General features: G+C 53.9%; 1 protein-coding gene across 2 annotated transcripts in view; it reads left to right on the top strand.

Annotated features, from left to right (window-relative positions):
- Positions 1-7073: 7073 nt before the first annotated feature.
- The window catches only part of Abcb9 (ATP binding cassette subfamily B member 9), a 39206-nt gene continuing 22110 nt past the window's right edge, over positions 7074-24169 (top strand). The window contains exons 1-6 of one of the 2 annotated variants that reach the window (XM_052755421.1): positions 7074-7237; positions 12785-13457; positions 19437-19551; positions 19986-20116; positions 21024-21229; positions 23534-23731. In XM_052755421.1, coding sequence (XP_052611381.1) covers positions 12869-13457; positions 19437-19551; positions 19986-20116; positions 21024-21229; positions 23534-23731 — 1239 coding nt within the window. In that variant the 5' untranslated portion in view covers positions 7074-7237; positions 12785-12868. Of the gene's footprint in view, positions 7321-12784; positions 13458-19436; positions 19552-19985; positions 20117-21023; positions 21230-23533; positions 23732-24169 lie in introns of both variants that reach the window. The other variant, XM_052755422.1, reaches the window with a different exon arrangement.

The raw sequence follows: 24169 nt of genomic DNA, 5'->3' as shown, positions 1-24169 counted from the left end.
AAAAACAAAAAACAGCCAGGTGGTGGTGGCGGCGGCGACGCAAGCCTTTTATCCCAGTACTTGGGGGGCAGAGGCAGGTGGATCTCTGTGAGTTTGAGGAGAGCCTGATCTACATACAGAGCGAGATCCAGGACAGGCTGGGCGGTTACACAGAGAAACCCTGCCTCGAAAAAACAGAAAAAAAAAGAAAGAAAGAAAGGAAGGAAGGAAGAAAGAGAAAGGAAGAAAAACAGTTCTTTGAGGGAGCATTGTTTACTCTCACAGGTACCTCTGCTGAGATTCTGTCTTTAAATTAGCTTATGAAGTCCTGGGTTTCCATAGGGTTTCCATACAGCCTTAATCATGCTTGTTAAGTTCTTCCGCTCACCTATGCCCCGCCCCCCATTCCCACTTGAACCTTTAACCTACAGCATTCTGCTTCATACAAGGCACGTTCTGCTATCCCTTCATCCCTTAAGACCTCTGTCTCACCCCCACCCTCCTGGGCCCTTTCTAGCTTCCTGACCTTTATAAACACCCCACATCAAACACACAAATCTGCATACTCAAAGCCGGGATCCATGTAGGAGAGAGAACATGCAATATTTGTCTCTCCGGACCTCGGTGACGTCACTCGCTAGAACACTTCCCAGTGCTCTCCGTTTTCCTGAGAGTTCCATCATTGTACTCTTAGAGCTGGCTAAAATGTCACTGTGCGGTATGTGTCACATTGTCATTATCCCGTCCCCAGCTGATGGACATCTAGACTGATTCCTTTCCCTTACCACTGTGACTAGAGCAGCAGTGAACGGGACTATGAAGGTGTCTCTGTGGGAGGCTTTGGAGTCCTTTGTGGATCTGCCCAGGACTGGCGTAGGTGGGTCCTATGGTACCTATTTTTAGATTTTTGAGAAACCTCCACACTGACTTCCTTAGCGGCTACACCAGTTTACACTCCCAGAACCAGTGTCTGAGTGTCCCCTGTCCCCAGACTCGTGCCAGCATTTGTTGTTACTTGTTTTCCAGTCACAGTCCTTCTGACTGGGTGACAGGCAACCTCAACATAGTTTAGTTAGCGTTGGTTAACCCCCGCTTGCTTCCTAGGACCGTTGCTTGGAGCGCCTTTTCCATCTGCTCCCCGGAAGGTAGCGCCTCACGTCCTGGTGAGGTGTGTTTCTTTGAGGCAGCAAATGGATGGCTGGTTTTTTTGTTTTGTTTTTGTTTTTTGTTGTTGTTGTTTGTTTTTGTTTTTGTTTGAGACAGGGTTTCCTGTTTCTGTTACTGTGTTAGGATTTACACAAACAGTATCATTTCATTGCTTGCTTTATTTTATTATATATATATGTGTGTGTGTGTGTGTATATATATATATACATATATATATATATATTTGGTTTCTTTACTTTTTTATCAGCTATATTCTATCTGTTGAAGTGTTTGCTGCGTTCAAGAGGGACTTGAATGTGACAGTGTTGTGTATGTGGTTCAGAAAATAATTACTCCAGGAGCTCCGGGTGCCCGGTGTAAGCTTTGTTTTATTCCCTGGGTAGGATATTAACTCAGAGAGAAACTACAGCTGTTTGGTTTCCCGCTAAGCAAATGTCACAGTCGCCAATTAATCACAGAGGCCTCTTGGACCTCAATAACTATTGGAGGATAAATAACCAAGGACAGTGTGGCATACTCTGTGATTTTAATTAATAAGATTAGGAGTGGGAAGGATAACCCAGGGTAGGTGATGTTAAAGATTAAGTATTAAATGGACTTCGAAAAGAAAAACTTGAGGTGGGGCAAGTGGGGTCCTGTGATGATCCACAGGTTCCAGCGATTGTTAAGGTTATGGAAGGTTATAATTAAGTAGTAAACCAATGAGTCTGGAGAGACGGCCCAACAGTTAAGAGCACTGGCTGCTCTTCCACAGGACCCAGGTTTGGTTCCCAGCATCCGCATGGCGCCTCACAACCATCTGTAACTCCGCTTCCAGGGGATCCAATGCCCTGTTCTGGCCTCGGCGGACGTGGGGCCTGCACGTGGTGCACAGATACACACGCAGGCAAAACACCCATCCTGTAAAATTAAAAAGGAAAGAGCTGGCGCTGGAGGGATGGCTCCGAAGTTAAGAGCACTGACTGCTCTTGCAGAAGACCCAAGTTTTGTTCCCAGCGCCCACATTGGGCTGCTCACAACCACCTGTAACTTCAGCTCAGGAGATCTCATGCTCTCTTCTGGCCTCCTTGGGCACTGTACTTGGGTACATGTCTCTCTCTCTTTCTGTGTGTGTGTGTGTGTGTGTGTGTGTGTGTCACACGCACACACAAATATTTTAAGTCAAAAGAGGAAGGAATAAGAATGAGAGAAGACGGGCCTGGGCGGTGGTGATGCACACCTTCGATCCCAATACTCAGGAGACAGAGGCGGGTGGTTCTTTGTGAGTTCAAGGCCATCTCAAAAAACAAAAGCAAACAAACCAAACAGCTGGAGATGTCTGGCGACTGAACAAGAGAGAAAGAGGCCACGGAAGATACACGCGGGGTGACTCACAGCACAGCTAGGCTGACCTGAAAGGTCAAAAAAGAAAACCTCACTGAATTTCCCTGTAAATGAGTGAATGTATCATGCATGAAGTGTGTCTTGATGAAGTCGCTACTTAAAGAGGAAACGTGGGTCCTTGGTGGCTAAAAGCACTGGCTGTTTTTCCAAAGGAGCAAGGCTCTGTTCCCTGCACCCACATGGCAGCTCACAACCATCTGTAACTCCACTTCCTGGGGATCTGATGCCTTTTCCTGATCTCCCTGGGTACCTGCACACAAGTGGTGAACAGATACGCATGCAGGAAAAACCCTTACACACATAAAATTAAACATCTTTTTAAAAAGGGGATGGTGGGGGAAAGAAGCACTGTGGTTACTTTCCAACAGAGAAATGGGCTCAGGAAAGTAAAATCTAGCATTTGTTGTTGTTTTTCAAGACAGGTTTTCTCTGTGTAGCTTTAGAACCTGTCCTGGAACTCTCTCTGTAGACCAGGCTGGCCTCGAACTCACAGAGATCCTGCCTCTGTGCTGGGGTTAAAGGCGTGCGCCACCACAGCCCAGCCTCCTGCCATCATTTTTACAAATTCTTTTTATTGCATTTTTACTTATTTATTTGTGTGTGTGTGTGTGTGTGTGTGTGTGTGTTTTCCTGTGTATGTATGTGCATATGTGTCTATGTATGTGCAAGTGTGTGTGTGTGTGTGCGTGTATGTGTGTGCGCGTGTATGTGTGTGTGTGCGCGTGTGTGTGTGTGTGTGTGTGTGTGTGTGTGTGTGTGTGTGTGAAGGTAGAGGTCGGATGACAACTTGCTGCGGTCCATTTCCCCACCACCACGAGTCCCAAGGACTGAACTTGGCCCCAGGCTTGGAAAGCAGCCTCTGAGACATCTCCATGGGCCCGACAGTTCTTGCTGATGTTTTTCAGTACTATTAGGTACATCACGGTTCGGAGCCATCCCACTCTCCTGAGAGTGAGTGATTCAGCCCTGTTCCCATTAGTGTTTACTGTGTGCCACTGTTGTGTGACAGACACTATTCCTGGGGAGATGTGACTAAATGTCTACTCAAGTGGTCTGCTCACTCCAGACAGGGAGCCAAAGTGCAGGAACCACCGAGGTCCGATGTGGTGAAGCAGTGAGTTTTATTGGGGTTCCTTCCAACGGCTCAAATGACAGAAGTACCAGCTGCATCGCTTAGGCGCCCCCCCCCCCAAGCATGGGTGACAGCTCACAAAAGGTTGGCTCCCTGGCAACCTGCAGGCAGTTCCGCAGGTCGGAGTGTCCTTTGCAGGCAGCTCAGTGAGTCCCTGTGTCTTCCAGGCAGCTCTGCTGGTCTCAGCCCCTTCTAGGCATCTGAAGGTCTCGAGAGTCACTTTAGTCTTTACAGCTGATATTCTCTTGGGGAGGGCGGGACTTGGTGTATCTGATCAGTTTCAGGAACTTCCTGAGCAATTTTGAGTTGTTTCCTTCCTGAGCTTAACAGGCTTCCCTGCCGGATGGAGTGTGTCGGCTCCCCATAAACGCCCTGTGTCTTGTTTCTCCACTTGATGGGAATTCTTAAACTGGAGGAAACTGCTACACAACATCTAGGGGCTGTCCTGGCAGGCCTTGCCACATCGGACTCTCCCAGTCCTGCAGTGCCTAGCCCACAGTGCTCAGTACTTCTCGCACAGTCCTGCAGTGCCTAGCCCACAGTGCTCAGTACTTCTCGCACAGTCCTGCAGTGCTTAGCCCACGGTACTCAGTACTTCTCACACAGTCCTGCAGTGCCTAGCCCACAGTGCTCAGTACTTCTCGCACAGTACTGCAGTGCCTAGCACACTTTCTCTCCAATATGAAAACGGGCTCAGAGTCATTTCCCTGAGGTCACACAGTGAACAGGATGTGGACCTGGCTGGGTCACTCAAGCATTTAGAAGCATCCAAGCAAGACACTCTCTTCAAGAACAAGTATCCGCTCGCCTTTGCTTTTAACACAAGCAGACAATTGCTGAACTTCACTCACTGGATGCGGGTGGTGGAACCAGAAATTCTGCACATGCATGTTTCCTCCCTGATCCTAGTGTTCTGCTGATGGATGGCTGTCTAATTATCAGTCCAGTTCCCTATGGACAGGCATCTCCAACCCCTTGCAATTGTAGCTGTTTGTCAACTGGATCTTAGCTCCTTTCCATGAATCTACTAGTAGAAGGAATTTCTACTGGACCAAACAAAAAACAAAGCAAAATAAAGATAACAGCAACTTTAAATTTTGAATTCCAAGTCCCCCTCCCAGGAGATTGTCCTGTGAGACCAGCAGAGGCCATTTTCAATTCAGAAAGCAGTTGAGGTCTCTGCGTGAGAACGGGTGGTTGTGGGAAGATCTCTTTGGACCAACCCTAAGCTCACTGCCCACTTAGATCCCACAAATCAAACCACACGGACCCTTTCTATTCCTGGAATGGCCAGACTAAATCCTACCAGATCTACTGAACTTGCAATCTCCTGATCCTAGAACACACCCCCATTCTCTCATGGCTTACACCTTATCTTTCTCTTGTCCTAGAGGCCTTCCCAGTTAAGGTTGTCCTGAGCCAATGCAACCCCATCACTGGGTTTTATTTTGCTTTGTTTTTGCAATACTGGTGCAGGAACCTGGGGCCTCATGCGTGTTAACTAAGCAAGTGCCCTGCCACTGAGCAACATGAGCCCTGGTTTCTTTATTGCACTTAAAGTTACCTGACATTTCCTTCCGTATTTTCTGGTGGATTTCCTGCCTCCTCTGCTCTGTCTGTTTCCCACACTGCAATATTCCTCGCGCCCAGCAGTCACTCAGAGCATAGTTCATGTTTGAGTTAGGGTTTCTATTGCTGTGATAAAACACTATGACCAAAAGCTACTTGGGAAGGAGGGATTGCTTCAGCTCACAGCTACAGTTCATCGTGAAGGGAAGTCAGGGCAGGAACTCAAGGCAGGAATCTGGAAGCAGGAACGGAAGCAGAGACCGGGGAGGAGCGCTGCTTACTGGCTCGCTCTCTCCATGGTTTGCTCGGCCTGTTTTTATTACAGCCTCCAGGATCATGTGGCACTGACCACAGTGGGCTGACCACCCACATCAGGAGGCCAGTCTGATGGAGGCAGTTCCTCAACTGAAGTCCCCAGATGACTCTAGTTTGTGTCAAGTTGATGAGACTACCCGGCACTGTCCATAAACTGTTATTCCCTGCAGAATGTGCTCCCTTCTAATACGTACAACCTACTTCTCACATATATTGTCTGGTTCCATCACTAGACTGTGCCTCCAGAAGGGCAGAGATCTTGACTGCGTCCTGTTGGGTCTCACATGTCTTATTTTTCTCAAGAGACAGGGTCTTGCCAGGCGGCAGCAGCGCAAGCCTTTAATCCCAGCACTCGGAAGGCAGAGCCAGGCGGATCTCTGTGAGTTTGAGGCCAGTCTGGTCTACAGAGCGAGATCCAGAACAGGCACCAAAGCTACACAGAGAAACTGAGAGAGAGAGACAGAGAGAGAGAGGGAGGGAGAGAGACAGAGACAGCGACAAAGAGACAGGGAGAGAGAGACAGAGACAGAGAGAAAGAGACAGAGAGAGAGGGAGGGAGAGTCTTTTTGCCCAGGCTGGCCCTGAGCTCCTCAGCTGAAATGATTCTCCTTTCTCAGCCTTCCCAGTATCTGGGACTACAGACGCGTAAAGCTATGCCCGGCTCTCACATGCTGAGAATGGCAAAGGGTATGTATGCAGTAGGTGCTTGACAAAGACCTATGGATGGATAAGTGAAGAAATGAGGCTCATAACCCCACCCTATCCCCCAGGGCTGGCAGGGAAAAAAAAAACATCAAAGAGTACTTCTGTTGAGTATGCGCCGAGGCCTGGTCCAGGTGCAGAGCATCGAGCACCCAGGACCTAAAGCCAGGTAGGAGCTGGGTTTGCTGCAGGTGCTGAAGCTGTGAGCTTAGGTCCGGCCCTGTGCGAAGACACCTAACAGCCCCTGGCCACAGAAGCCCCACCCCATTTACAGAGGACCCGCCCACTCTAGCCTCCCATGGTGACCCGCCCACTTCCTCTAACGTTCCACCCACCTTGGACGGCCCGCCTACTTCTCCTGAGACTCCACCTCACCAGGAGGGTCCTCCAGCATCTTGCCCCGAAAGCTCCGCCCCATCCCGGAGGCTCCGTCCCCATCCTCAGGACGTCCCGCCCACTTCCCCCTGGGGCCCCGCCCCATTAGGCGGGCTCTTCCCGCCCATTTCCTCGGAGGCCCCGCCCCGTTCTGGAGACTCCGCCCCGACCCTGTCCTTCTGAGGACTCCCCTCGCTCCACTTTCCCGAGGCCCCGCCCTGCCCAGGATGTCCCTCCCACTTCCCTTGAGGCCCCGCCCACCCAGGGGGCCTGGCCGGCTCCTGTCTGGGAGGCCCCGCCCCGCCCCCAGGATGTCCCTCCCACTTCCCTTGAGGCCCCGCCCACCCGGGGGGCCTGGCCGGCTCCCGTCTGGGAGGCCCCACCCCGCCCCCAGGATGTCCCGCCCAGTTCCCTGAGACCCCGCCCCCCGGCGCCGCCCGCCCGCCCGCCCGCCCGCCCGTCAGCGGGCGGCGGGGCTGGGCTCCGACCTTGTCGCTGCGCAGCGCCTGGGGCGGCGTGCGGAGCGGAGCGCTGCGCGGCGCGGGCTCGGTGAGAGGCGGGATCCTGTGTCCTGGCCACGGCGCGTCCCCCTGCCCACGGTTCACCTGGTGGCAGGTAAGGGCCGTCCGCAGCTCTGCGGCGCCCGCCCGCCGCGGGAACCCGGCTGTTTTTGACCCTTCTGCGACGCTGTCTGTAAGGTAGTAACCCCGTGAGGAGCGTTTAGAGGAGACCCTGGAGGCCCGGGGCCGGGCGTGGAGCCGGTGGCGACCTCTGAAGGGCTGCGAGCGCCAGGCCCCGGCCCCGGCCTGGGCCGAGCCTTCCCTGGCGGCAAGCGGGCCTGTGCGGGTTCCCAGGGGCTCCCCCTCGCCGGCCTGCGTTAACTGAGATAGCTGCGAGCGTGGCTGACGCCTCCCTGCCCTCCTCCGCCCCACCCCCCTGGAGAAGGGGTGGCCTCCATGTCCCCTGCCGCAGACGGCGTGGGGACAGGTGTCAGAAGCTCCTTGGTTTGCCACCCAGGTTCCCCGAGGCCATCTGGCATGGCCCGACGGAGTGCCCGCCAGCCACAGCAGTGGGGATGTGGTGGTGTTGGGGGTCCAGCAAGGGCGGGAGTCGGGATGGAGCCATGTGGACCCAGCCTGGGTGTGTCCCGTTCTCCAGAGACCCCAGAGCAACTAGGGCAGTCAAGTACCCCGAGAGCAGCGACGGCGGGCCTCCCTGGGGCTGGGCCCTTGGCGGTGACGAGCCTTTCAGAGTGCGGGGTGAACGGGAGCCACCTGAGGCAGGACCTTTCCCTGCAGTTCCTAATTAGACTGGGAGCGTCTTTCCTCCTCCTCCTCCTCCTCCAGCAGAGGGTAAAGTCTGGGCTTGCCTCGAGCTGTGATGGGCTTAGTGACTGTGAGCCTCCCAGGGCATTGGGTCACAGAGCTGGGAGGTACAGGCACCAGGGAAAACCCAAGAGGGATACGCTTGTGATTGGAATGATAGTTACTTCTGTCCTGGCTGTTCCTGACTACCCTTGTCTACACTGACAGCTGGAGGTGATCTCCTCTACTGGGAAGGAAAAGCCTTCTCCAAGTCCCCTGTGCTTGGGATGTAGCTCAATGGGAGAGTGCTTGCCTAGCGTGAGCAAGGTCCTGAGTTCTACCTACCCTCAGCACTAAAACAAAACAACCCACTGGGGCTGGGGTCGCTTGCCAGCCCTGGACCGTGCCTTGGCATTTGGGCCAAGGCAACGTGCTCTGTCTACCTGGGACCCTACTGGCTCCCGAGCAAGGCCTGCTCTGCCCCTGGCCACCATCTTGCCCTTGTCTCTTGGGCCATGCACATCACCTGTGTGCCCACAGTTTGCCCTCCAGTTCTACCTAGCTGTGCGTCCTCAGAGTCCGGGCCGATGGAGGATAGGCATGTGGTCCACAGCAGCCTCCCTGTCCTCAGTTTCCAGCCTTACAGTCTGATTGTGGTCCTTCTCCACTTCATTCTGCTGTGTAAAAGATGACTTAACAGCAGAATGAGCTGCCACCTCACCCCCGACCCCAGGGCTATCCCCTGCTCTGCCCTGAGTTGGATTCTGCTCCCCGGGAGCTCGGAGTGGATGGATGCAGCTCCCGAGAAGCAGGGTACCTAGGTACCATGGGTGCTTTGCCTTGGAAGACCCCTATAAACCTCCGCCTCTTCCTTTCCCAGGCTTCATTTTTGCCAAAGCGCTTCAGCTAGCCCGTGGGGTTAACATCTGGAATGGTCTTCCCCGTGGACATGGGCACATGGGGCTCCTAGGTGGGCAGCCGGCTACTTGGGCTGTTGGGGTATCAGGAAGGAATCTCCAGAGGCTGACAGAGGTGGGAGTGCTAGCTAGCTCCTGGGCTTCAGGCTAGCCGCCCATCTCTGGCTGGTCTTCTGTCTCACCCTGGCCTCTTCCTAGGGGCCAGGGACCCCTGGTGCTCACCCCGAGAAAGCAGCAGCTGGGTGCCTGGCAGGTCTGGTGAAGCCAGCACTGCCTTGGCAGGAAGCCTGGGGTGGCGCCGGGCCAGGAGCTTCCCTTCTTGGGCTCCGAGTAGAGCTCACCCACTCACGCTCCCCGAGGCGTCTGCATTGCAGCAGACTGAGCCCAAGAGCTGCGTTGGCAGCTCGGACCCGGCAGGGATGGAGGAAGGCCCGGGCAAGGGTTCCTGTCTGTCTCATCCCTTCTCTCCGCCCTGACCCCACTTGGCCTTGGCTCCCTTAGAAAAGGCAGATGCTGACTAATCAAGCCGTAGCTCTGACACACGCTCAATTCTGCCTGGCATTGCTGGGATGACAAAAAAAAAAAAAAAAAAAGGAGGCTTGGGACCTGTCACCCTCCATGCCCTCTCTACATCTCAGACACACACACCCCGTAGCGGCATCAGGGGGCACATCCATCTGGAAGAGGCTGTCATCCAGGATAGAGGCGTGGAGCACAGATCTTGGAGCTTTACCTAGCTGTGTGACCTGAGGCAGGTCACTTGACCTCTCTGTGCTTCAGGTGTCTAAACTAAAATTAGAATATATTTCATGGCATCAATGTATGTAAATCACTTAGAGCAGTGCCTTGCCCGTGTGCTATCAGGATGCCGGTTCTCCTGCCACCTCCGCTTCTTGACTGAGCCCCCAATGATGTCGTCTGTTTTTCTTAAAGGAACACACCCCGTTCCTGTCGGTTGCGTTCAGAAGCTACTGCTTGGCTGTCTAGCAGCTGTGTGATCTTGGGCAAATTCTTGACTTCTCTGGGCCTCGTTTTCTCAGTCTGCTCCATGGAGGCAATGACAGTGCAAACCTCCCAAAGTCATCTTGAGGATAATGCAAGACACGCAAAGCAGGTGTCGTAGGCCTTGCCTCGTCCAATAAGCACGCGGTGCAATTATTAGATGCCTGCTGTATGGCGGGCGTGCAGTGCACACAAGTGGAGGGCCCTGGTGCTGGGGTCCTTCACAACAGGGGCTCCTGTCCCGGCTTGTTTGGGGCCCATGTTGACTGAGTGACTAGAACAGGTGACTGTCTCTCCGTGCCTCAGTTTCCCCAGCTGTAAATGGAGAGAAACTGACCTCATGTATAAGGTTAGATCACTCTACAACTCAAAGTCCATCCCCATGGTGTGGCCACCAGAACTATGGAGAAAAGGTATCCTTGAGGTTGGCTCTTCTGTCACTCAGTGCCCCCACCTCCACACAGGGCTCAGAGCGTTGCCTGTTTTCCTGACAGGACACCATTGCCCCCTCTCAGGAAGATCTGATCAGGAGGCAGTGCTCAGAGTCGCCCCCTGCCTGTCCTAAACCTACCCTAAACAAACACCCAAGGCCACAAGACCCACACCCTAGAGTCCCTGAAGTTCTAGGACGCGTGAACAGCAAAATCCAGAAAAAGACAAGGGGGTCTAGGCTAGGAGTGAGGGCCAGCCTAGGCTGGATGTAAACACTCTGGAAACTTCCAGCCGACACAAAGGTCTCTGGGTTGCCGTGGAACCTGAGAGTGAAAGGTGAGTCGAGATACAGTGTGTGCAGCTGCTATCTGTAACCGTTAGTGTGTGTCAGCTGTGCCGGGCCTGATACTCACACACTGAACTTCACCACCACCTTGTGCAAACGGAATGATCGAGACTGTAGGAGCTACACAGCTTCACCCTCTCGGTGGTGACAAAGTCCTCCCGGTGATCCTTATTACCCCCACCCCCGCTGCCTGAATCCCCCTTGCCTTCACCTACAAGGGGGCACACTCTTGCCTCGGGGCTCTGGCCTTCTGTTCCACCTGTCCAAAGTGCTTTCCACCATATATCCTTGGGGCAGATTGCTTCCCTTCTGTCTGTCTGTCTCTCTCTCTCTCTTTCTGTGTGTGTGTGTGTGTGTGTACGTACTAGATGTTATACCCAGAGTCTCACACATAGGCAAGCACTCTGTCTTTGACTTGATCCTAACTCTCTTTCCACTTTTAAATTTTGACACTGGGTCTCACAAAGTTGCCCAGGCTGGCCCTGGACTTGCTATCCTCCTGCCTCAGCTTCCCAGTAGCTAGAATTACCAGCCTATGCCACCAAGCCTGGCTCCCCCACCTCTTCTGAGTCTTGCTCAAATGTCACCGCCCCGTTTACACTTCTTTCTCTGTCACAGGCCTTATTATCATGCAGCACCCAGTCACTTCTTTGTTTTATTTAAGATTTATTTTTATGTGTATGGGTAATTTGCCTCCATGTCTGTGTGTGTACCATGTGCATTCAGTGTCCACAGAGGCCACAAGAGGATGTTGGAGCCCCTGGAAATGGAGTTACTATGTGGGTGGTGGAAATCAAAGCTTGGTCCTCTGGAAGAGCAGCCAGTGTCCTTAACCACTGAACCATTTCTTCAGCCCTGTCAGTCCCTTTTCAATCTCCCTCCTATACTGGCAGGTCGTTTTCATAGGGGCGGGGATCTTTGTGGTTTATCGTCATTGGTTTTTGTGTTTCTCTTTGTTGTCTGGTGGTGGTGGGAGTGGTGGGTAGTGGTAGTGGTGGTGGTAGTGGTGGTGTGTGTGGTGGTGGTGGTGGTGGGGTGGGGTGGTGTGATAGTGTGCTGGTAGTGGTGGTGATGGTGTGGTGTGGTGGTGTGGTGGTGGTGTGGTGTGGTGGTGGCGGCGGCGGTGGTGGTGGTAGTGTGTGCGTGCACACACATGTGTGCCTCTAAGGTTAATGTCCAGTGTCTTCCTCCATTGCTCTGCACCTTTTGAAAAAAATTATTATTTTTATTAATATCTGTATGAGTTTATATGCACTCCATGCATGCAGGAGCCTGGGAGTCCAGAAGGATAAGACCCCATGGAGCTGGAGATACAGGTGTTTGTGAGCCACCTGATGTTTGTGCTGGGGCCTCTGCAAGAGCAACCATTAACAACTGCTTTAATAGTGAGTCATGGGGCTGGAGAGATGGCTCATCGGTTAAGAGCACTCACTGCTCTTCCAGAGGACCCATGTTCAATCCCCAGCACCCACATGGCAGCTCACAACTGTCTGTAACTCCAAGATCTGACACCCTCACATAGGCAAAATATCAATATACATAAAATAAGAATAAATTAATATTTTTAAAAATCAATTTAAAAAATAGTGAGTTATTTCTCAAGCCCTCCACCTTGTGTTCCGAGACAGGGTCTCTTCGCTGAACCAGCTCATCGATTCTGGCTGGTCAATAAGCTCCAGGGATCCACCTGTCACACCTCCCCACCCCATCCTGGGACTCACAGAAGAGTGCCTCTGTGTCTGGCTTTTGTGGGTCCAGGGCCTTTAACTCAGGTCCCCACACTCCCACAGCAGGTGCTTTACCCACTGAGCCCTGTCCCTAGACCTGCTTTTCTGTTTTGCTCTTTAAATGGGGGTGTGTGTCGCTGTAGTCCAGGCTATCCTTAAACTCATTCAGTCCATTCTCCTGCCCCAGTTTTTGGAGTGGAGTTTATAGGGATTATGGGCCTGAGCCACCACACCTGGCTCAGTTTGTGCTCATTGCTAAATCCCAAACGCAAAGAACACAGGCAGGCCTACAGCAGATGCTGAATAAGCATTCTTTGCGTGAGAAGAACTTCCAACACTCCAGGAAATCACTGGTCATCGAACTGGCTCAGGGTCCTGCGGCCCTGGGAGCACACCCACACCCCTTTCCCAGGTGTCTTTCCGTTTCCCCACAGGTGCGGCCTGCCCAGCGGTCCATGATGGCCTTGCCTCGGTGAGCCACAGCCTGCCCCATCCCCCGCCTGCGACCGGCCAGCAGGATGCGGCTGTGGAAGGCGGTGGTAGTGACGCTGGCCTTCGTGAGCATGGACGTCGGTGTGACCACGGCCATCTATGCCTTCAGCCACCTGGACCGCAGCCTGCTGGAGGACATCCGACACTTCAACATCTTTGACTCGGTGCTGGACCTCTGGGCTGCCTGCCTGTACCGCAGCTGCCTGCTGCTGGGGGCCACCATTGGTGTGGCCAAGAACAGCGCTCTGGGGCCAAGGCGCCTGCGGGCCTCGTGGCTCGTCATCACCCTCGTGTGCCTCTTTGTGGGCATCTATGCCATGGCCAAACTGCTCCTCTTCTCGGAGGTGCGCAGGCCCATTCGGGACCCGTGGTTCTGGGCGCTCTTCGTGTGGACCTACATCTCGCTGGTCGCCTCTTTTCTGTTGTGGGGGCTGCTAGCCACTGTGCGGCCAGATGCCGAGGCCCTGGAGCCGGGGACGGAAGGCTTCCATGGGGAGGGTGGGGCTCCTGCTGAGCAGGCATCGGGGGCCACACTGCAGAAGCTGCTGTCCTACACCAAGCCTGATGTGGTCTTCCTAGCAGCTGCCTCCTTCTTCCTCATCGTAGCAGCTCTGGGTAAGTGGGGTCCTGGGCCCGGCCCACCCTGGGTCTCAGGTCTGGCACACCCTGGGCCTTCGTCTCCAAGGATGCAGCTCAGGCTGCTCAGCAACCTCTTTTCCCCCCTCAAATGTGTAGCTATTTACTTAGGTGATTCACATCTCCCTGAGCCCTGGAAAGAATGGGTATGGTGTCTTACCTTGTCATCTCAGCACTTGAGAGGCTGAGGCAGGAGGATTGTTGAGTTTGTGGCCAGCCCGGGGAAATAGTAGGACCCTGTCTCAAAAATACAAAGAAAAGAAGAAAACAAAACAAAAACCAACCAAAAACAAACAAACAACAAAGCAGAACAGCTGGGGGGTGGTGGTGCATACCTTTAATCCCAGCACTCGGAGGCAGAGGCAAGTGGATCTCTGTGAGTTCGAGGCCAGCCTGGTCTACAGAGTAAGTTCCAAGACAGCAAGGGCTACACAGAGAAACCCTGTCTCAAAAACGAAAACAAAAACCCAAAGCCGAGAAGCTATGGAAAGGCGAAAGCTGTGCTGTGTGTGCTCACCCGATGGCCTTCCTTGTCCTGCCCGTGGCTAACCACAGAGGTTATAGAGACTTCCATGTGGGCGGGAGGCCCGTTTATTCCCGCATCCCGTGCGTATATGCGTGTGTACGTGTTCTTGTGTGGACGCAGGGGCCAGAGGTCAACCGCATATCAGCCTCAGTAGCCCTCCATCTTAGTTTTGAGACAGGGTCCCTCACCGAACCTGGAGCTCACTGATTGGCTAGAGGAGCTGGCGTCACCCCAGGGATCCTCCTGTCTCCACCTCCCCAGCAGTGGGATGATGATGATGATGATTACTATATGCTGCTTTGGCCAGCTCTGGCACATGGGGAGCATCTCCCCAAGCCCTGATCCTCTCTTTTTGATGTTTTCGGTGTTTCCCATCATCCCTCCCAGCATGCGGGCTGCACTACTCTCTTTGATTGGGTATTTTGTGGTTTGTGTTTTTTCCCACTTAATGGCATCTAGACATCCCCCAACAGGACTTTATTATTTTCTTCAGCTGCATAGAATTCCACCGAGTGGCAGCTGTAGCATAGATTTCTTGTTTTCATCTGTCTCCTGTTGTAGGAACTTGCCTCATGGGACTGGATGGAGCTGAAGGGTGAGGTGTGTCTTGATTTGAAAGTGAACTGTCTGGTGCTTTGGTCTGGTCCTCTCCCAGAGCGTGAGCAGGACGGTGGGATTGCAAGGTTCAGACTCCGTGGCCCCTCCCATTGACAGGGCCTGGGGTCTCCCTGAGCTGTGGGACCTGGAGTAAATCTCTCAAGCTTTCTGAACCTTTCTTCCCTCTTCTGGGGAATGGCAGGCACAGTGCTTGGCACATCACGGTGGGTGCCCAGGGATTCACAGGGCAGACCCTGGGGGCAGTAACAAAGCCCGAGTATTCTCAAAGAATGCCCGTGAACCTGAGCTGGCAGACGCTTTTCTCCTCCTCCTCCACGCTCAACCCCCCACCCCCACCCCGCTACCCTCTCAATTCCTTAGTGTCTGTGGGATATTAGGTGCTCAGCCTCTCTGCATGTCGGTCTCGGTGTCTGTAAAGTAGGGGTTACAGTCCCCGTATTAACCAGCTGTGTGTTGCTGTGACAAATTCCCAGGCCACAGCCGGAGAGGAAGAAAGGTCAGTTTGGTTCATGGAGTCGGGTTCCAGCTATGGTTGTCTGGCTCGCTGGGCTTGGGGTCTATATACAGTGAGGCAGAATATCCCGGCAAGAGTGTAGTGGAGCACCATCACCTCATGGTGGCCAGGAAGAGAGAGACGGATGAAGAGAGAGGGGAAGGGTGAAGAGGACGCACACCCACAGACTAGGCCTGGCCTCCTAAAGTTTGCACCAGGTCCCGGTGGGGGGGATCCTCCATCATACGAGCTTTTGAGGGGATGTAAAATTCAAACCATGCAGTCCTGTGGTGTTGGGGGACAGGGAGTGGGTCAATGAGCTAGAAGATAAAATGCCCCAGACAAATCCTAGCACGTGGGGAGCACATTGACCTTGAGTGACTGTGAGTGCCAGGCTGCCCCTGTCCATTTCACCCTTCTCCTGCACTTGCGTCAAAGCCCCGGGGCTCATTCGGACAGCCATCTTGGATTCTCCTGACTGGCCTTTGTGTGCACTTCAGCCACTGTGCTGGTGATATTGCCACGTCTGACTCATCCCAGGTCCTGATCGCTGGCACCAGATGTCACTCCATGACCTTGTCCCTATGTCTACAGTGGACCTGTGGCCTGCTGTGGCCTGCCCAGGGGGTACAGCTGTCCTCCAGTGCCACTGAGTTCTGGCAGCCTTCAGGGTTACATCAGGCCAAGGGCTCGTTCTGAGTCAGGCCGCAGCAGTACTGATTCTGAGCAAGTCAAGCCTCAGTTTCTCACCCTGCAGTGGGATGAGGTGCCTATAAGAGCTACGTGGAACAAGCAGGGCACGTGGCATAGGCGCAGAAAATGTGAGGCGCCAGGAACAGGAGTCTGTCTCTCTTCAGTCCACAGCGTTCATCTGTGCCGACCCTATTCAGTCCCCTCATGACCTAAACTCAGAAAAGCCACCAGCCACCAAGTGGGGACATGTTTCAGTGTACACACGCCTCTCTGTTTTATCTTTTCGAGATAGATTCTCACTGTATAACCCTGGCTGTCCTAGAACTCTCTCTGTATACCAGGCTGGCCTTGAACTCACAGAGATAGAGACCTACATGCCTCTGCCTCCAGAGTGCTGAGATTAAAGGCATGTGCTACCACCCCAGGCATCAACCCTGTCTCTTCATCAAGATTCTTTTCAAAATTTTATTTTCTGAGTCAGGGTCTCTTTGCATAGCCCTGGCTGTCCTGGAAGAATTCCTTTTGGCAGGGGAGGGGAGTTGTTTCAAGACAGGGTTTCTCTCTGTCTCTCTTGCTGTCCTGGAACTAACTCTGTAGATCACGCTTAACTCAAACTCATAGATCCGCCTGCCTCTGCCTCCCTAGTGCTGGGATTAAAGCCATGCACCATCACTTCCCAACTTTTTTTGTTGTTAATTGTTGTTTGTTTTTCGATATAGGGTTTCTCTGTGTAGTTTTGGTGCCTGTCCTGGATCTTGCTCTGTAGCCCAGGCTGGTCTCGAACTCACTGAGATCTGCCTGCCTCTGCCTCCCGAGTGCTGAGACTAAAGGCGTGCGCCACCATCACCCAGCTTTTTTTTTCTTTTTAATCACATTTATATTCATTTATTTGGGGCAGGGGGCTGGTTGAGCACATGCCATGCCCCGTGAGTGGAGCTCAGAGGCCCACTTCAGAGAGTCAGTTCTCGCCTCCCACCATGTAGGTCCCAGGATCAAACTCAGGCTGTCAGACTTGGTGGCAAGAGCTTTGCCCACGGAGCCGTCTCCCCAGCCCAGGGTTCTTCTCTGTTTGCTTTCCAGTTTATTTTCTTTGTGTATGTGGCACCTGGGTGGTGCACACGGAAGTCAGAAATCGGTGTTAGCTGTCTTCCCCAATTGCCCTCCACCTTGCCTTTTGAGGCAGGGTCTTTCACTGAACCTGGAGCTCACTGATCCAGCTGGGCCAGTGAGCTTCCGGGATCAGCCTATCTCTGCCTCCCCTGTGTTACAGTTACAGGCATATGCCAGAAAATAAATACAGTTACAGGCGTATGCCACCAAGCTCAGCTGTTTATGTGGGTGCCAGGGTCTGAGCTCAGATCCTCATGCTGCAGGACAAGCACTTTACCAACTCATTAGCTCTTGGTTTTTTTGTTATTTTCAGACAGGACCTCATGTGACCCAGGCTGGCCTTGAACTCCTGATCTCTCTGCTTCCACCTCCCAATTGGAGATTATAGGCATGTGCTATACCATACCTGCTTATTTTTGCTATTTGAGACAGGGTCTTATATCACTGAGGCTGACCCTCAACTTCTAATCCTCCTGCCTCAGCTCCCAAGCACTGTAAACCAGGATTCTCTCATTGAGTTTCTTGGCATCTCAACTGTATAGAAACGTGGGCAAGCAATGAGCAGTGTAACTGCTGTGAGCTCCAGTCACCTCCTCTGTGGAGAGAAGTCATTTCCACAAATAGCAAGAACAAAAATACCAAAGCCATAAGAACACTGGGTGACATTTGGGACTTGGAGGAGATAAGGAACAGATGTCTGAGGTAAGATGTGTTCTAGGCAGAGGGGTCAGTGTGCACAGGGCATGAAACAGAAGGTACCTGGTTGTTAACGAGGCTGGAGCAGAGTGAAAAAGCATAAGTCCCATGCCTTCCTGCACAGGTTGCCATGAGCCATTGCAAGGACCTTGGCTCTTGCCCTGGGTGAGTTGGGAGTAAACAGACCATGTTGAGTTGAGAGGACCAAGATCTGAGTGAATTCAAAGGTGGGGAGCAGCCCCTGAGACAGTCCAAGAAAGATGGGTGACTTGGAGCAGGGTGGGACCTGCTGAGGCAGCAGCAGCAGTCTGATTTGGGAAATACCTCGGAAGCTCAGTGTCGGATTTGGAGTGTCCGTGATGCTTACGGATTCCTCAGAAGGGTTTGCAGTGTAACCCCAGCACCCACAACCACACAGATCATCATCATCAGAGCTCACCAGCGTTTTTCTCCCCTGAGGGTAAACTGAGGCAGAGCTGCAGCTCAGTTAAAATCCAGCTGTGGCAGGAGACCCCATCTGGCTATAGATCGTTGGCCGCCTCGAGGATCCTGCTTTATATCCAGCAGAGGGCGCCAGAGCCCCACGAAGTCCAGGGTGCATGCAGCTCCGTAAGAACCTACCTTGTGTCCAGCCGTAAGCCTGGCTCAGCCTGTGCAAAGAGCTGCCGTGAGGACACGCAGAGGAATCAGGGACCCAGCCTTGAGGTGGCCATGCTTCTGCATCAACCATTTTTGGGAGAGGGCATTCCAGATTCTTGGGAGGCCGGTGTTCTAGCTCTCCTGGACTACCGTTAATCCGACAGCCTGGGAGCTTGTGAGGCTGGGGTGGTCAGGGCCACAGCATGCCCAGGGCTAAAAATCAAAGGTGCTGCCAGGTTGGGTCATGAGAGTTGCTATCTGCATCCAAGATGAGTGTGGCTGTGCCCTTGGAGAAGAGCAACTGTGTCCGCCTGGACAACAGCAGGAAAGGAAGGGCAGAGCTTTGAAAGGCTCATCCCAGCTTCCGAGTGAAACACCTCAAAACCCCCTCTTACATACGTGATCTTTAACATGTACGGACTTGGGTTGAATCCCAGCCATTCTCCTTCCTTGCTCTGTGACCAACTGAGTCAGCTGGGTGAAGATCCAGGGAGCCTGTGGGTGAGGAATCACCCTGCCAGCTGCAGAGCCCCACCCCTCAGAGGGGTGAGACCAGCACAGCCTGGAGCCAGAACAGCAAGGTCTTCCTGGTTCTAGAAGGTGGACTCTACACCCAGAGGAATGAAATCACCTTTGGTATCCTCAGCTGATGATGAGCTGTATGGCCTGTGTGGAATGGGTGATGGCAGGACCTGTGACAGGCCCTACTCTGCAGGGGATGAGGTGGCTTCATGTGCTCTATGCCCAGGTGCCATCGACGTCAGCCCAGGCCATGGAGATGTGTCACAGTGGTTCCTCGGAAGGGAGGTGTATTTGTTTTCTGCCGGGGGTTGAACTTGGCTCACAGTTGGGAGTACAATCCATCATGGTGGGGAAGTCGTGGTGCAGGCACGAGCCTGCTGGTCACACGGCCTCCACAGCCTGGAAGCAGACATGAGCACTGGTGCTCAGCTAGCGGCTTTTCTCCATTTTATTCAGTCAGGGAGCCAGCCCATGGAATACTGGAGCCCACCTCAGTTAACCCCGTCTAGAAACTCCCTCACAGCAATGCCCAGAGGTTTGTTTCCATGGTGATTCCGTCCCTTCAAGTTGACAGATTAACCACTGCAGGCACTGGCGGAATAGACCATGGGTTGTGTGAACAACCTGTGGGCCCCCCCTGAGCCTGCCCTGTCTCCCCCAGGTGAGACCTTCCTGCCCTACTACACAGGCCGGGCCATTGACAGCATTGTGATCCAGAAGAGCATGGACCAGTTCAGCACGGCCGTGATTGTCGTTTGCCTGCTGGCCATTGGCAGGTAGCCACCCAACCCATCCACAGCACAGCTACAGGAGGGCGGGCAGGAGGGAGAGCAGGAGGGGGCAGGAGCAGCCCAGCACCATGGCAACCTCTCAAACGAGCTCTGAACCCTTTAGTCGGGGCACATCTTCGAGCCACACTCTTGTCTCTGAAGATGGCTCCAGTCCCTGAGGATATCCCTTACTCCCTTCCTGGCTGGTTGGTAAATATGCAGCCCAAAGGGTGAGCTTCCTCCACTGTTCTAGAAGGGTCTGGCTGACAGCGTTGGGTCCCTCACCCTTGCTGAGGGACATACTGGAGAGTGAGGGGGTCTAGACCCCAACACCATCCCTACAGAGAGACCTGTCCTCTCTCCTTTGGGTGGGGGTGTCAGTGGGTGGTGTGCCGCCTGCCGGAAGGACACCGGCTATACCGTCTCTCATCTGCAATCAGCTCATTGGCCGCAGGTATTCGGGGTGGCATTTTCACCCTCGTATTTGCCAGACTGAACATCCGCCTCCGGAACTGTCTCTTCCGCTCACTGGTGTCGCAGGAGACGAGCTTCTTTGACGAGAACCGCACAGGTTGGTCCCTCCTGGGGACGTTGGGTGTCCAGGGTGAGCTCGCTTCTTGTGGGGCCCAACAGTGGCATGCGTTGGCCCTGCCAGCCCTTCCTGTGGGCCAGTGCAGGGTGGGGCCCTGGGGTGCTAAAGCTGCCTAGTGAGGTGTTAGGGTGAGCCGTGGCCACCACAGGACCCTGGCCAGGCCACTTGAGCTCTCTGCAGTGGGCAAGGCCTCTCCCTGCCTTGTGAAAACCCCAGGGGCCAGTGCTGTCTGAGAGGGCTGCAGAGGCCCAGTTCCTGTGGACTGAGTGATGGGAGGAGCCCAGGCAGGAAGAGGAACAGGAGTCACCATGGTCCCAAGCACTGGCCCAGCCCAGCCCCGTCCCACCCCTCACCCTCAGGGCCTGTTCCCCATCTCCCTGTAGTAGCCACACCTGATGGCTGTTGCCAGGCTACATGATGTGAGTGAGACACCTGCCGTGTGTCCCTCTCTAAGCTCAGGTGGCTAGTTCTAAGGTGGGTGTGGGGGGTATCACTCCTGCCAGTGAGTGCTGCAGAAATAAGTTTGAAATCTGGCTGTGGCGAGTGTGTGGTACCAAGCCGGCCCTTCCCCAGCTGACACTCAGCTGCTGTTTCCACTCCGTGGGCAGGCAAGACGCTGTAACCCTGTGTGGTGGCACACGCCTGTGATCCTGTCAAGGCCAGCCTGGGCTACTTGAGACTTGGCCTCAAAACCAAGAAAAAAAATGGTACTAGGGTCTGGGGCTGGCTCCCTAGCCTTCCAGAAGTGCCCCCCATCATTTCCAGAACGCATGGTGGGAAAGATCTGACTCACACTCTCCATCTCAGAAGCCCCTTAGTGTCCCCTGTGCCACCCTGGCAGCTCTGGGCACCTTTGCCACAGAGGGCTGAGCTGCCTGTGTTCCAGGGGACCTCATCTCCCGCCTCACCTCTGACACCACCATGGTCAGCGACCTGGTCTCCCAGAACATCAACATCTTCCTGAGGAACACGGTCAAGGTCACGGGCGTGGTGGTCTTCATGTTCAGCCTCTCCTGGCAACTTTCCCTGGTCACCTTCATGGGCTTCCCCATCATCATGATGGTGTCCAACATCTACGGCAAGTACTACAAGGTAGGCACCATCCAGTCCCCGGGCCGTGCCTGTGTCTGCTTCCAGAGCCCTGGGGGCTCGATGGGGCTCTTCAAAGGCAGTGTGTGTTCACTCATTTCTTCATGTGGTCATTGGCTATTTCCCGAGCACCTACCCTGTCAGGCACTGGGAAGCAGCAAAGTAGGCCCTGCCTTCGTGCCTCATGTCAAGTGACAACTGGCCTCAGGTCATGGTAGTAGCAGCAGTGGTATCAGCCAGGCATGGCGGCTCACACCTGTAATCCCAGCACGTAGGCCTGGGGACCGCCACTACAGAGCAAAGGGAAGCTGACAGCTGTGAGCGTTGGGGTGGCTGTCCACAGGAAAGTGGACCCTGTCTCAGGGCTGTGTGTTCCGAGTAGAGGGCACACAGCACACACCAAGGCTCTGTGGTAGGAAGGTGCCTGTGTGTTTGAGAAACCACCAGGTGGCTGCTGGGTAGATGACGGGAGATGGGAAGTGACAAGGTGATAAGGCAGAGATTGGCTCTGGGTTTCAAGGGGGATAGGGGGTGACTTGGGTCTGGCTTGTGATCTAGTATGAGGCAGTCTCAAGTCTGCTCCAACACTGCGTACTAACTGGGCTCACTCTCCCTGGCCTCCTGGATTTGCGGGAGCCCCAGAGCTGAGTTCAGACATGTAGGTCTGGGCCCCTTGACAGGCTCAGGCACCTTTGGGGAGGAGATTCAAGAGCAGGAGCTCCCAGCCACGCTAGGTGGGTCTCTGTTCCCAGCTCTGGGACTCTCCGCCATGTAAACACATTTCCTTCAACCTGCAGCCCTGGCAAAGGCTACCTCGCCTCAGCCCTGATCGTGGATTCTCCACTAGTTCCTCACTGAGGGGGGAATGTAAAAGGTTGGGATGGAGCCTGTTCCCTTCCCTGCCCCCACCTTCCTGCAGTCTTGCTGGCCTCTATGTCTGCCCACCTCAGGACCCACCTGCAAGTGGGTGGAGCCTTGAAGGAATTCCTTTAGGGTCTGCCATCCCTACAAACCACACACACACACACACACACACACACACACACACACACACACACACCACCTGCAACCAGATGTGCCTGGGGCTGCTGGAGGGCTCAGGAGGTAAAAGTACTTGCTGTATGATCCTGGTGACCCGCGTTCAGTCCCCAGAACCTGCAGGAAGGTGGAAGGACACAATCAACCCCATAAAACTGACCACATCCACACCAGGAGATTTGTGTCCGTGTCCCCACCACAATAATTAAAGATTTAAAAAAAAAAAAAAAAAAAAAAGATACAACAGAACCAGACATGACTAAGGTTCCACCGGGTTCCTCCCAGATATGGTGTGCCTTGCCTGAGCCTGTGACTAAGTGTGACATTCAGATCACAGAACCGGCTAGAGCACCATCCCATCCTGCCCCGTGGGGCAGCACTCTTGGCCTGCTTGGGCAGCTGTTGTGTTAATTACTGTGGAACAGACCAAAGCAGAGCGGCTTCCCCTCCAGCCGCCTCGGCTTACCGTGTAAGCAGATTCTCTAGCCTGTGGTGGTCCACAGCATGCATGTGCAGGGTCTCACATCCTCACCTAGTTTATGCTGATAATAAGCACTGCCCCTTAGTACTTGGTGTTTCTTGTTGTGTACAACCTGAGCCATGCCTAGGGTCTACTGTTCTTATGCCAGTGCAGGACCAGGTGTGGAAGTTCCTTTTCTGGAAGATTGACCCCAAACTGTAGTCAGTAGTCTCCTTTAGGCACTGTGGGTGACCTGAGAATCACTCAGAGGCTGGAGAGATGGCTCAGCTGTTAAGAGCATTGGCTGCCCTTCCAGAGGACCTGGGTTCAATTCCTAGCACCCACATGGCAACTCATAACTATTTAACTCCAGTTCCAGGGGATCTGGCATCCTCACACAGACATGCATACATGCAGGCAAAACCCCAATGCATGTAAAACATAAATCTAAAAAAAAAAAAAAAAAAAAAAAATGAGGCCGGGCGGTGGTGGCGCACGCCTTTAATCCCAGCACTCGGGAGGCAGAGCCAGGCGGATCTCTGTGAGTTCGAGGCCAGCCTGGGCTACCAAGTGAGTTCCAGGAAAGGTGCAAAGCTACACAGAGAAACCCTGTCTCGAAAAACCAAAAACAACAACAACAAAAAAGATCACCCAGCCCTCACCACAGTTGGCCTGCACCCCAAGAGCTCCACTGGAGTCTTTTCTCTTGAGTCTGTCCTATCAGAAGGAAATGGGGTTGGGGTGGGCAGAGTGGGATGGAGGTGGGTCCAGGAGGGTAGTGAGGCTGTCCTGCCCATTCCTGTCCACAGAGGCTCTCCAAGGAGGTCCAGAGCGCCCTGGCCAGAGCCAGCACCACGGCCGAGGAGACCATCAGTGCCATGAAGACGGTGCGCAGCTTTGCCAACGAAGAGGAGGAGGCAGAAGTGTTCCTTCGCAAGCTGCAGCAGGTGTACAAGCTGAACAGGAAGGAGGCAGCGGCCTACATGTTCTACGTCTGGGGCAGCGGGGTATGTGTGGTCCGATGCCAGGAGTGAGGGGATGGGCATCCAGATAGGAAAGACCACAGTGCCCTTCAGAGGCCTCTGCCCCCATCTGTGTGAGGTGCAGGGTGGGTAGGAGCTTGCCTCCCCCACACTAGCTAGTGCCCAACCTAGGACTCAGCCCCTCTCTAGAGAACTTGGTTTGCCTCCGTCCCAATAGCTCGGGAGGTGGGAGCTAGGTTGGCCTGGGAGTGGTAGGGGCAGTGAGGTGCAGTTTCATGGGAGGAAGGAGCTGGAGGGGGACAGGGGAGCCAGTAGGCAGAGACTGTTTGAGTGCCACTACCTGAGACACTACCCCCTAAAAATGCCAGCCAAGCAGAAGAGAAGGGACAAGCCCAGCCAGCTGCCGAGCCTCTGCCAGCTCTTCCACAGCGGAGCTCTTTCCGTCATGGTTGTGGGTTGTCT

This window comes from Peromyscus californicus, unplaced genomic scaffold (assembly GCF_007827085.1).
Source record: "Peromyscus californicus insignis strain IS unplaced genomic scaffold, ASM782708v3 Scaffold_2__1_contigs__length_46816999, whole genome shotgun sequence".
Classification (NCBI taxonomy): domain Eukaryota; kingdom Metazoa; phylum Chordata; class Mammalia; order Rodentia; family Cricetidae; genus Peromyscus; species Peromyscus californicus.
The sequence above is the reverse complement of the archived record's forward strand: the minus strand, read 5'-3'. Positions and strand labels throughout refer to the sequence as shown.